This window comes from Numida meleagris, chromosome 3 (genome assembly GCF_002078875.1).
Source record: "Numida meleagris isolate 19003 breed g44 Domestic line chromosome 3, NumMel1.0, whole genome shotgun sequence".
NCBI lineage: Eukaryota > Metazoa > Chordata > Aves > Galliformes > Numididae > Numida > Numida meleagris.
Genome location: NC_034411.1, coordinates 31228789 through 31242222, shown reverse-complemented (window position 1 = coordinate 31242222; position 13434 = coordinate 31228789). Strand labels below are relative to the sequence as shown.

At 36.6% G+C, this 13434-nt stretch overlaps 1 protein-coding gene across 5 annotated transcripts in view; it reads left to right on the top strand.

Annotated features, from left to right (window-relative positions):
• Nucleotides 1-13434, top strand: part of LTBP1 (latent transforming growth factor beta binding protein 1) — a 191753-nt gene that overhangs the window by 108011 nt on the left and 70308 nt on the right. For all 5 annotated transcript variants that reach the window (XM_021390337.1, XM_021390336.1, XM_021390335.1 and 2 more), the window contains 2 exons: nt 9643-9765; nt 11177-11344. In XM_021390337.1, coding sequence (XP_021246012.1) covers nt 9643-9765; nt 11177-11344 — 291 coding nt within the window. The remainder of the gene's footprint in view (nt 1-9642; nt 9766-11176; nt 11345-13434) is intronic.

Here is a 13434-nt window from a genome sequence, read left to right as displayed (position 1 = left end):
ATTTTTAGAAAAGAGAATGGGGCTAATGAAGAAATAGCTCTCTGTCTCAAGAACTTGAGCAAAGCAACAGCAGTAACTGTGAAGAGAAAAATGTTTAAGCTGCTGGTGAGGGAGTGTTCATTTTTTTGTAATAACCGTTACAATTAAATTGGAAAGGAGCAGCACAGCATGTTTGTATGCAAGTATACATTTTAATTAGATTATTCTTTGCTGAAAGGGTGTGCATGCTGTGCCCGTGCTCAGAAAAGGCCAGCATTGCCAGACCAAATAATAATGGGGATATATTTCTGAATCCTTGCCTGCAGCTTAAAGAGAGTGCTGTTTTCACCTAGATGTCATCCAACTTTCACTGCCTTTGAAAACTCCAGCCTAAAAGCCTAATTAACCATTTGTTCTACATTGGTTTTGCAGTAAAAAGCCTCCTTAGTTTGCAGAGCCTGTGTGGTATTAGCGTGATTAATAACCAGATCCTGATTTTTTTTCCCTTCAAGTGAATGAGCTAAAGTAATGAATCACTCTTCTCTCTCATGTGTATGTGGGACAACAAAGAGCCATCTGTGGGTATGTTAATTTGAACAGTTTAGTATAATCGCAATCAATAAAGCTTTTTTCCCCCTCAGTAATTATCTTTTCAATTGGATGACTTATTACATGTACACGCCTAGATGCCCTTAGGCTGTCATTGAAGACAAAATAGAGTTTATCAGAGTTGAAAGTTCTTTGTCAAAATACATACACAGTCCTAATTTCTGGTTCCCTGTTTAGAGTTATACTGTTTCCTTCTTCTGCTAATGGTTTTCTTGGAAAACTGAAACAGGATGAAAAAAACAGCTGGTAAAAAACAATTTGGATTCCTTTTTCAGGAAACTAACATGTGCCAATAGAGCACTTTAAAAATCTTATCTTGAAGAACTGGAAAAATACCTGAATATTTGTTATTTTTCAGTGAAGAAGAAAGTTGAACTTTTATTGAGAAGCCCCCATTTGCTTAAAATTCAATGTAAATAGCCCAAAGGATCTAGTATTTATATGTTACTGGATCAAATTCTGCAATGACGTGCACTGGGGACTTGAAGCTTTTTTCCCTTGATAACATCATGATTTAAAATACATTTTGAAGGTATATTCTGCCCTTCTACATTTGTCTCTAAAATACAGTGATGAATTTGCTCTTTTTCTGTCATAGATGTAAACTTTATTGCTTAAAGGAGCTTAGCATCAAAAAATGCTAATTATTGTTGCTTAGTTACTAAGTTAACAAACTTCTTTCAAATAAGTTATTTTATGATGATAATACTGTGAAATAAATATATCTCCAGAAACTGGGCTGTGTTATTGTTTGGACATTGATTATGTGTTTGAAAAGACTGGCTCTGCAAATTTGTGTTCCAGTAAATTCCACACAGAAGCACAAAATGATTTGGACTGATTTCTCCTGCTGTTGTTCTGTTAGCACACAGAAATCAGTAGATCATTTCCTAGAATAAGAAACTGTTTTTTCCCTGTAATTTTTAAAGAATATTTTGAAAAAGTTCCATTGCCAACCAAACCTTGTTGTTTGTTTCTTTTACCTCATCTTGTTCTCACTGATCAGATTATTATTGAAACAATGATAATGGAGGCAGTATATCCTGAATGTTATGTATTTCTTAGAACTGAAGATTTTACAGTGGTTGACCATTCAGTCAAGTGCCACTCCCAAAGAAGTTTAAAGTACACCTATGAAATTGAGTAGAACTTCCTGTAAGTTATTATTCCAGTCTTAATTTTTAGCATGAGATACTGCACATATTAAAGACCTTACTGTATGAAAATCTGGGCAGATATTACTGAATAACGTTCAGTGGCTGACCACTAAGTCACTGCTAATTAAGTCACCCAGTACTTTGACAAATGCTGATCAAACGCTTAAATGCGGCAGACTGTCTTAAGAATCTGGGGTTGTTTTTGAAAGGCAAGTTGTTTGCTTTGCATCGAATGCAGATTGTTTTCTGTTCAGTTTGATTACTTAGCTATTTAAACAAAGGCCAGTCTGCTTACCTCCAAGAGGTTTTGAAAAAATTAAAATCTGATTTCAGAGCTAAGTGTAGAGGTCTCCCTTCAGAAATTTACTTTTCCATAGTGGTTAGGCCTGGAATCAGATGTGGGCTGCAGATGTTATGATTGCTTGTGTCCTCTGGCACCCAACACTTGTGACAAAGGATATGAGAAAGTCTGCGATACTTGTTGGCTCCTTCTTAGCCACAAGTTTGTCTGAATATTTCGGCACAGCTACCAAGTCTGTGGTGTCCTGAGTAGGCTTTCTGCTTCTACAAGTTCTCTTTCTTGGTCCAGTATGTATAAGAACATCCTGGATATCAAGATGTCCTATCTGGAGCTGTTGCGTATTTAGTTTTTATGCCCTGTCATCTATGTGACCACTTCAGTCTCAGGCATGAAAAAAAACAAGTCCAACTCAAGATCATTTGAAAAAGATGGAAGTTTTCACTCTTCTAAAATCTCTGGTCAGCTAGCTTGCCTTTGGACAGCTGCCACGCCAATTCACTAACTTTGCATCCTGAATTTTTTTTTTGTTTAGAAGAAACAGTTTTTCTCTCAAGTTGCATTTCTTTGATTTTTCAGTCCACTTTTATTCTGGATTCCATAGTAAAAGAAAAATTGCATTTTAAGTTTACCAAAAATGTTTACCAAAAGCTAATTGTTTATTTAGCTTTTAGTTCTCTCTAGGTACTAGCAGAAGGAACTAGATTCTTTCTTCTTCTTTTCAAACCACAATTCAGAATTTTCTTACCTACAGTGCTCAATAAAACAAAGGGGAAGTCAGCCTTTGGGAAAGGGGGATCTTGTTTCATAGTCAAAAAAAAGTCTTAAAAGTTGTGAAGATAGAAGCTATGTTCTTCTGTTTATACTTATAATATGACTTTGAAAACCTGAATTTATCATTGTCTTTTGAGGTGGATTTGTTGAGGTTGTTACCAAAGTCACGTACCAAGTATATGAAGTAGAAAAAGCATTGTACAAAAATGAGATCTTCTGTTTCAAAAGGGAGATTAATTAATACTAAATGACTTCATAGTGTTTTTCAGCCTTTTTTCTCATATTTGAAATGTCTTAGTTCAATATATTATAGGTTTTTTTTTAAATCCAATTTTGATAGCTGATACTGTCATCTGAAAGTTATCAGTGCTCCTGAAAGGAAGGTTGACTGCATTCTTTACATGAATGGTAGCAATGATTTCTTTAAAAAACACCCAAAACAAAACAAAAAAAAACCCAGACTATCTCAGTTTACATTTCCATTGTTCAAAATTTGTGTAGTAACCTCTGATTGTTTTTTGAACTTGCAGACTGTTTTTCTTTTCTAGATTTAAATCACATACTCTCATGTGATTACTGCTCTAACCAGAAAGCATTAATAAACAAGAACACATTAATAAACATGGACATTCAGTTCTAGAATTTTGTTTTTAAGTTAAATGCTTAAGTGTGGTTAAATACTTCAAGCTGTGTTGATTTTGACGAGCATAGATTCAGTGCATTAAACATGGAGATGAAAGAATGACTTTCATTTTATGGGAATGAATGTTTCAAATTCCATTATGTCTGTGACCAAATATGGGCCTCTCTTGCTATCTGAAAAGGGTGAGTGTCCTTGCTCCTCCAAACAAGCTACGAGGCTGAAGTGGGAGAAGACAGCTTTACACCACCTTAGTGTTTCCTGTGATTCTGCATTAGGCCAGCTGGGTCTGGGTGGTCTGAAGAGCTGCTATAATGGTTAACACAGCCAAAACTCAGTGAAGTCCTTTTCCTAAATACTCTTCCATCTGGAGGCTGCCGAAGGGAAATACTGCAGGGCTGATATTCCAACCATCAGCTTACGTATGTTGGTCTCCAGCAGAACAGCTCTCTGCTGATCAGCTAATCCCTTTGCAACATTTGACTTGGCTAGAGTGGACATCAGGCTCGGTAGGTTGTGTTGGGCTGTTAATATGTCGCAGACTATTAAGCTGTGAAGCAATTTCATTTTTGCTTGCAGAAGAATCCAAGTCCAGTATTTCAGTAAATGGGTAAATTATAAAGGAAGCTACTGTAGCTTTATGATGCACCATGCAAATCACTCAGCGTGCTTTACAGTAGCCAAGCAAAGCGTATTGTTTCAGCAGTAAGTGGCAAGTCCTTGAGTATAAGTAGGCACAGGAATTTTTCTTAGGACTTGGTGTTTGCACTTGGCATAGTTTGTTATCCTTGGAGAAGGGATTCTCAGGCTACATCATGGTGTCGTTAATCCTGGAATGAACCTGAAATGATTCACTTCCTGAATGCAACTGAGTTAGGCATGCCATTGCTCAAGGAAAGATGGGAGAATTTTGCATGTAGGTTTCCAGTAAAGAACCAGAGTAGTGTCAAAGAACAGCTGTTGCAGCCCCAAGAGTGTTTTGACCTACTTTAGAAGCAATTGTAACAATTAGGAATGCGAGCAGAAAATGAGAAGGTAATACCTCCTGCAATATTTCTTCCCTTCCAGCACAGATTTTTTCCATCCACTGACATACGGCAGAGAGAGGGAGATTCTAAGTTGTGCACTTTTGTACACAATATCTATACAACAGCCAGAGGGTGACTTGCTGTTACATGTCTAACTGCTTTTTGACTTAAGTACCTCAGAACAGAATTTGATCACTTTTCTAACCCCCTGTCCTTTTAGAGTTTCATCTCATGTATTTTCTTCTTAATTGTCAGAATTCCCCAATGCACAGTCCATGTAAGCAAGCTAAATAAATAAATCATCAAATTACGTATTTGAGTAATTGAGCCTGACTTTCAGAATATAGACTGAGGTGTTGAAAAGCCACAGGGCTTTTGTATCTTTAAACAAGAAAGAACTTTTTGGAGAAAAGTAACAAAGAAAGGTTACATTTTATTTGCTTTCTCCTGGATTCTTCAGTCCTTCCCTAAATCACAGTTATTGGGTGAAAAAAAACGTGTTTTATGATGCATGCGCTTAGACTAACGAAATTTAATTTACTGTTGCGATATGCACAACATGTAATTCCAAATGTGTTTGTGTGATTATGGCCAAAAACAAGTCTGTTCTTCATCTAAATCCATTACCTCTTTGTGGAATAGGATTCTGGTAATGTGCTTTCCAATCACTTCAGTGTGTTTGGTACTTTTAATGTGACTCCTTGAAGATTGAGTTCCCCTTGAATCTTTTTAGAAATCAGCAAAAAAAAAACCAAGTAAAGTAAATGGTATTTCATTATTTTAAATCCAAGGAAATTTTCCATTTGATATTTTACTTACCCACTCATTTCCATCTCTCTAGTTACTAATATATGTAAAAGTTTTTGAAGATGAAACTATTTTCAGACGTGGTAAAATCTTGTAGTTATTATCGTTTGTAACAAAGTCACAAGTTCGCATGTGCTTGCCTTCCTCCTTTGCTTCTGCCAGATTTTGTGGGTCGTTTTTTTTTTTTTTTTTTTTTTAAGTATGAAGATAACACTTGTCATGTGAGCAGGCAAACATTCAGTTAAGAAATGGCTGTTACTTTTTTCCTACTTTTTTCCCTCAGGAAATCCAGTGGCAAAGTGATTAATTAAGGCATCCCATTTTCTAAGAGCAGATTCTCCTGTCACCTAGTAGACCAATAAAAAAAAAACTGTGGAAAGGTGTCAAATGCTAACTGTTGTTGAGAGAGTTTTAAGCTCTTAGTGTGGAAGATTGTGGGATAGGTCAACAGTGTTTCAAGTGATCTAGTTGCAACATCTGGGCTGTTCAAAGACTGCGGTGCCTATGGTGGAGAGCGTGATAGCTGACCTCACTGAATATCAAGTTGTTTGCTTGGATGAGAGTATAGAAGGAGCTGGGACTGTACGCTACTGCAGCATCATTGTCAAGTCTGGTTATGGCAAAGCTTTTGTACGTTAGCATGAGTATGTGAGAGCAGAGTCACCAACAAAGACTCTGGGATGGCACGTGGCTTCCACTGCCACTATAACTGATTTGAAATAAAACCTTCATTTCTTGTCAAGCATTCAGGGAGAGGAACCACCAAATCTAGGAGTGCAGTGTGTTAAGGACCTGTCCTGTGTGTTTGGCATGCATAAAACTAAATAACAGCAAAGGGTAAGACTGCCAGTGCAAAATGACATTGCGTCATTGATGCCAATGGAGTTTATACTCATTGAGCAGGGTCAAATCATTCACATTGCCAACAAAATCAACACCTTATCAATTCCTTAATTATGTATAACAGCACCTACTGTGAGAGATTGTGGTAAAGCCATGCCAGGTGCTGTGTGAAAAAGCTCCTTGCGTAACCTTTTTTCTTTTTCACTAACCAAGAATTTTACCAGAAGAACTTCGTCACTGTTTTCCTTGAGAACTGAACACGAATATTTAGTTGGTCATTAGAAACTTTTATTTACATATGTGTGGTTTATAGTAGTGCTACAGAGCTCCTTAAAATATTTCCGCTTTGTAGATGAGTATTTGATCAAATCACTTCACAAATATGCCATCAGTCTGTACTCCACAGCAAAAGACTTTAAGTTAACTTCTTCAATGTTTTTTTTTTACAATGAGGCAAACGAATTCTCATTGTAATACAGTTTTTAAATGTATTTTTTTAAAGTCCATATGTAAAAAAAAAAAAAAAAAAAAAAAAAGAGGTGGATTTAAAAAAAAAAAAAAAATATTTTAATCTTGAACCAGATTTCTTTTCTAGCTGTCTGAACAAGTTGATTCCAGTGCAGTTTGCACAGCTGGACAGGCTGGCAGGTGGTAAGAAACATTTTGGGTTGGTGACATTTTACAACAGTCCGAAATGAAATAGATAGTCAATCCTGAAAGGATTTTTCCACACAAAGTTTTTAAAACTATTCTGATGTTTTACGGGTTGTTTTTTGGTTTTGTTTATGTTTTTTTGAGAGAGAGTTTGAAATTTGTCATCAAATTCTGGCTGGTTTCTGTTCACACCCTAAATAGACTTGTGTAATTCAGCAGAGAGCATCAGCTCAATAATTCTATGAACTCATTCAGAAAACATGACTTGGCAAAGAGATATTAAAGATACATTATAATTAAGTTCCACTGGGACATCAGAACATGCACAATGAAGGTAACATAAAAAGTTAGACAAATTTAGCAAGAGAAATGTCCGTAATGTCCATACGAGGAACTGTGGAAAACTGCAGAAGGAATATTCATTGCTATTTACATATGTTTTAAGCTGGTACTTGCATGTGGCAGTGCTTACATTAAATACCAGTAGCATTACATGTGAGTGGGGTCCCTGTACTACAGACAATCCAACACAGTATTTTTAAACGCCAGACATAAAAGGACATTTCATCTACAGAGAATTTTAATAGAGACAGTAACGTTAGCATTGATTATATTTTTCTATAACAACTGAATCATTTGGAAAGGAAGATGATTGTGTCTTTATGAATGATAGGCAGATCACTACCTATTTGCAATTTAGACACTTTAGTAAATCATGCTATGAAACCTTCACTATTAGTAGGCAAAGCATGACTCTGAGATCTCAGAGTACTGCTGAATGCTTTTGATACATTCCAATGCCTGCTTTTCTAAGCAGCAACATGGAATAAAGTTCTGAGCTGTTATTTGTTATTTTTGTTTATTTGTTTTAAAAGCATTTCGAGGACTTAGAATTTGAGGGCTGATCTGAGAGTGGCAAGGCAATGGCACAGGCTGCCCAGAGAATCTGTGGGTGCCTCATCTCTGGAGGTGTTCAAGGCCAGGTTGGATGAGAACTGTGGGGCAGCCTGAGCTGGTGGGTGGCAGTGGTGCAACAGCAGGGACTTGGAACTGGATGATCTTTAAGGTCCCTTCTAACCCAAGCCATTCTGTGATCTAAAACCTCGGTAGGTTTCTACAGTATGTAGAAAATTCAGTAGTGGATTCAGAGTGTTTGCTTTATATTAGCTTCTAGGTATTTCATAATAATCTCCGTATCTTCCCTGTTGAGCCTAATATGTTGAAAATGGAGAGTACAATACATCCATTCCTCCCAACAACTTTGCAGCAGTGTCAATATGTTTCTACTTAGGGATGTTTCAAGAAAGTCTTCAGCTTGTGAACTGTTTTGTTAAATTCATTCCCCTTAGTAGTCACAGAAAATAAGATACTGAAACAATGATGGTATTTTCTTTTGGAGTCAGTTGGCACTCTATAGATTCTTTCAGTCCCGTTTTAAGGTTTCAGGGCAAAATAATGAACCTAGTTAGACTAAGCAACTGAAGAAGCTGTCTAAAAATTTTCAAGTGCATTAGAACAAGTCCAGCTTACTACATCTTCTGTATAAGTGAAATTCATGAACAAGATACTGATGTGCTTATATGGGACAACTTCCTGCTCGAAGATTGAATGTGTCAAAACATAGACTGCTATAGGAAAAGATCTTTAGAGAATTTCAGCAGTTTTTTCTTTGTCTTTACCATTCTCCTTTTTCAATAGTCTGCTCCCTCTGAGGTCAGAAAGTCATATAGTCTGGGAATTCCACTAAAAAATTCCTTTGAGACAGAGCTGGTCTTCTGTAATTCATGTTGTTTCCATCATATTTCATCCAAAGTTATAGGCTATAAATTATCACTCTTTGTCACATGTGGCTAAGTGCATAGAGGTGAAGTCGGTGTCAGGATTAGACTGGGTACGGTAGTGGAAGAGCTGAGGGATAAGATCAGCACTGAATGTTCGCAAAAAATCACAGCTGACATGACAACTGCTCGTCTGTTGTGCTGTGAATTTAAGTCAGATGCTACTGCACAGAGAGACAGGTAGCCAAACCCGTGGAGTAAAATGACGAAGGCAGTAATGTGAAAGATTTTAAAGATGCTTTGTGTAGGTTTCCAAAAGGTATCTCCAGCACATCTGTTACATTTTACAAATTCAATTTCTTATCATCATTGATCACGTTGAATCCAGTAGCAACATACAATATTGTCAAAACTGTGAAGGGTTTATAAAAACTAAGAGGAAAGGTGATATAAAATATGTACTTTAATGATCACTAATATCTGATTTCCAAGAAGCAGGCTGAAATATCAGACTTGTGCTCAAATTTTGTTTATACAGCAGTGTAGGCAATTTTTCCTAACTTAGAGTTAGGGAGGAAAAGTCTTATGTAGGATTAATGTGCATAAACATTTTTAAGTAGACCTATTTCAATGTGCTTCTGCTATTTTTCTCAAAGAGGAGACAGGACAGACAAGTTATGGGTTTGTGCTTACCTTCGCTTTCCTTCTTTCCCTTCGTTTCCTTCTTTCTAAGATTTTCATTATTGGTGCAAACTTACATTGTTACTGTCTCCTGGAATAAAATCCCAATTTGCCTGACTTGGTTACAGCTGGTATGCAGACGACTGTCAGAATAGGTCCTATTCGAAGAGTAAGTAAATTATAGATCCAATACCAGGCATGATAAAGGCCTGAATCCTAATGCATGAGACATTGGAGAATAATCAGTGACACCCTGAAAGTGACAGTGTTGCAACCAGCCTAGTAACAGCAGACTTCATCTAACAATTCTCAGCAATTGTTAATTATTACAAACTTATGGTTCCTATAGGTGCAGTCCTGTTTCAGTATCTGATTATTTTCAATTTTTCCACAGATATCAATGAATGTCAGTTACAAGGAGTATGCCCTAATGGTGAGTGTTTGAATACCATGGGCAGCTACAGATGTACCTGCAAAATAGGATTTGTGCCAGATCCTACCCTTTCAAGATGCATAGGTGAGTAGTAGTGCAGATCAAAGTACTGAAATAGTTGCTTAGTTGCAGTTCATTATGACAGTTTGTATGACTGACACCAGCTGCTCCAAGCTGTGCTTGTCCTTTTTGCTGGCCCTGCCTCTTCACCTCATCTTACTGAACTTATTTAGCCATTCTGAGTGCTCACGCTTCTTTTCTGCCTCTGTCCTGGAGGCCTTGGATTCCACCAATGGCCATCCAGATTCTTGTCCTGTTTTTTCTTTCTCAAAGCCTTCAAAAGCCCAGTTCAGGCTCCTCGTACACTCCTGAGTCTTTCTCACCAGTGTGTAAGTCTTTTTCATATTTTTTTTCCCTTTTCTGCTATCTCCTCAGCCTAAATCAGCTCTGTATCCTATTCTCTCCTCTTCCACCTCTGCAGCTTTAGCCTGGGTAGTTTCCATTATGGTTTTATAGAAGGCTGAAAGGCATCTCCCTCACACACCTCGCTTTTCTTCTCCTTTGAGAGTTTTGAAATCCCCATGCTGTAAAAGCACTGGAGCTTTTGGGGATGGAAGACTACTACACAAAGTATTGATGTGAGCAAAATAATATCTTATTCCAGGTCTGAGCTATGGGACATTGTTGCCTTAGATTTGTGAAGTATAAAAAAATCAGACTGAAGCCAAATGGATTGCAACACTTCAAATGGTTTAAGTTCAATGAAATTTAAGTGAGAGAAAAATTTTTACAGTGTTAAGCGTTAAGGAAGTTGAATGATTGGTACTGGTCATATCAATAGTTATTGTCAATAAAACAAAATTTCTTCAAATCTAAACCTCAAGGTATGATGAAAAGAATGTGGGTTATATTAGATACCGTCTTATCATTTTTATCTTACTCCTTTTTTTATTTCAAAAGGAATAGATATTTTACCTTATAATCTCAATAATCTGATGTTTTCTCACAGTGGTATTTTATGTGGTAAAGTAAATTTGTACAATTTTCAGAAGAACTTCTGGTTTCTTTGAAGTGTAAGGTATGTTCATGTGTTACTCTAGCAAAAGAGAATTAGATTATCCAGTGCTTCCATCAGCTTGGTACAACACCAGCTTTTAACTAGAGTTTTAGTATGGAGTGCAAAGTTATATATGGACAGTGTGCCTAATGGAGTTCTGCAGAGCTCTTGGTTAACATTCTGGGCTTGAAGACTAAATACAAAATGCATGCCAGGAGATCAGGCTGGACAGTAATGCAGACAACATTAGGAGCTGAAAAACAAGACAGGAACAATGAAAAATACTGTTTTTATGTATGTACAAGTCACAGAATTATAGGGTGTTAAAAAGAAAAAAAGCGTGAATAAGAAAAAGCAGCATAGATTCAGCAGCCATGTAGATTAGACATATGTTGGAAACAGTGAACAGTACCATCCTCTCTTCCACTTCCATTGCAGCTGATAGTCCTATGGTTGCTGAAGAGAAAGGACCCTGCTACCGGTTTGTTAGTGCAGGAAAGCAATGCATGCATCCTCTTTCTGTGCAGCTCAGCAAGCAGCTTTGCTGTTGCAGTGTTGGAAAAGCCTGGGGCCCCAACTGTGAGAAGTGCCCCCTTCCAGGAACAGGTAAGACTGCCCATTAAAACTACGAAAACTTTGTTACGCATACTTAAAAAAAAAAAAAAATCCAATAATTGATTTAAAAATAAACCGTGAGTGTCAGTAAATTAGGACTGTTCCACTGTTTTAATTTGTGTGTTGGTAGAATAATTACATACTGTTTTTTGTTCGTAAGGATTCATGATTTTTTAAAAAGGATTTATCTTTGATACATTGGAATAGAATTCCAGGTTAATAATATTTTCATCTCAGAATGTGGCTTTAATCATATGAAGATAAATTTATCGTATATTCTATTTTGAATATAGGTACAGACAAATTAACCCACTTCTTAAAGGCAGTGGTGAAAGGATGACAGTGTTTGATAGTTATAAATGCTGGTCACTGCTTCAGAGTTCATTCTGTTCTTAGACTTTGCTTAACACTTACATGACCAAAGTTGGAGTCTTTGGTAAAAATTGGTTGAATGTTACATTTTGTCCAAATGCATGGTCAAATTAATATTTTTAAAAGCATCATTGACCACTGCTTATCGTAACACATATAATGTCCATTCTGATCAGTATTTTAACACAGATAATTGTAACATAATGTAACCTTCATACCGAATTTGCTGCTGAAGATGTCACTGTTGCAATACAAATCATGTATTTCCCTGGAATATTGTATAAAGATTCACATTTTGAGAAGCAATTACTTGTTTGGGGAAATTTACAGCTAAAAGAGGTGTGATGAAAGTAGTGGGTTCCTTACTTCCTTAAGCTGGGCATACGAAATGAAGTAACCATGATTTTTGAGTATTTTAATTGTTATTTAAAGCCATTATTTCCCATTATTAGGTTGCTAGTTTGCTGATTAGGATTTCAAATTCCAGTTTCATTTCAGATAGATAATATTTCTTATAACCTTTTAATGCAGCAAAATGCATTTTCATGGGGTGACTAGCAATGTAGATGCTTTATATCTATAAGAATATTGCATGAGCCTTCATGCCCAACTCCGTATTTTCTGGAGCAGAGAATATGTCTTTTTTTACTAAGGTGACTGCTTTCTTGTCGTAAAAATAGACCATTTAATATTATGTGCAATTGATTGTTTTAATGACTGTTCTTAATGAAAAGGCTTGGGAGAACGTCTGTGAGTAGAAGGTTCTGATGAGCTACGTGGGAAACACTTTTCCCATTTCATGGCAATTTTCGTTATTTAAAAACATGTTCCTTTCTGTAACAGGTTAAGTTCATAATGATCTTTCAGAGTTTTCAATGAAAAATGTGTGAAAGTGGGGTGTTCCAGAATGGGGTAATGTATTTACTGCAGCATCCCCTGTTATTTTAAGCGTCATTGGATTTAAAAGTCATCATCTCTTTCTCTCTGATATCTTTTAAAATATTTGTATGAAGTAGACCAGCTTTGAAAGAGAGACAGAGAATGGCCAGATTTGTGTATGCAGGTGTTGACAGCACTTTTCTGAGCTATGTAAGAATCAAGTTCACCTCTCTATTCTGGATTTGAGAGAATGTGACCCAAATGAAGATTTCCTACATCTGCATCTGAAGGGATGGGTTTCAAATTGTCTCTGTCTTCCTTCTTTGATCAGAACTCTCACCCTCAATTGGGTGTTCTCCTGGCAAGATTTGACAGTAGCATTTCCCAACAAAAAGTATTTGATTGTTTTGAATCCATTCAATTTAATCAGTTTCACTCTTCATCTTTTTCTATGACTGATGCAGCATATGAATTCACTGCAAGACGTGTAGCATTTGTAGTCAAAAATCTCTTAACTTAATATATTATTGAAATACTTCACTTGTGAAGTATCTGTAGCTAATATTTTGTATTTTTATTTTAGATGCTAATTTATTTTTTAACCCTGGTGTGTTTCCAAAGCAGAATTTGTGAACCTACCAATGTCCCACTCTGTACATCTCTTAAGAAACTGTAAGAAAACACATCAGGCACTTGGAAGACTACATCTATGGTGTTTCATCCTGATGTGGCTTTACCTATAGCAATGAGAACAGTGAAGAAGTGCTCCTTAAAGACTCCTGAAGGCCCCCTGTCTCCGACAGGAGCATAGCTGTTATCTTTGATGGGAG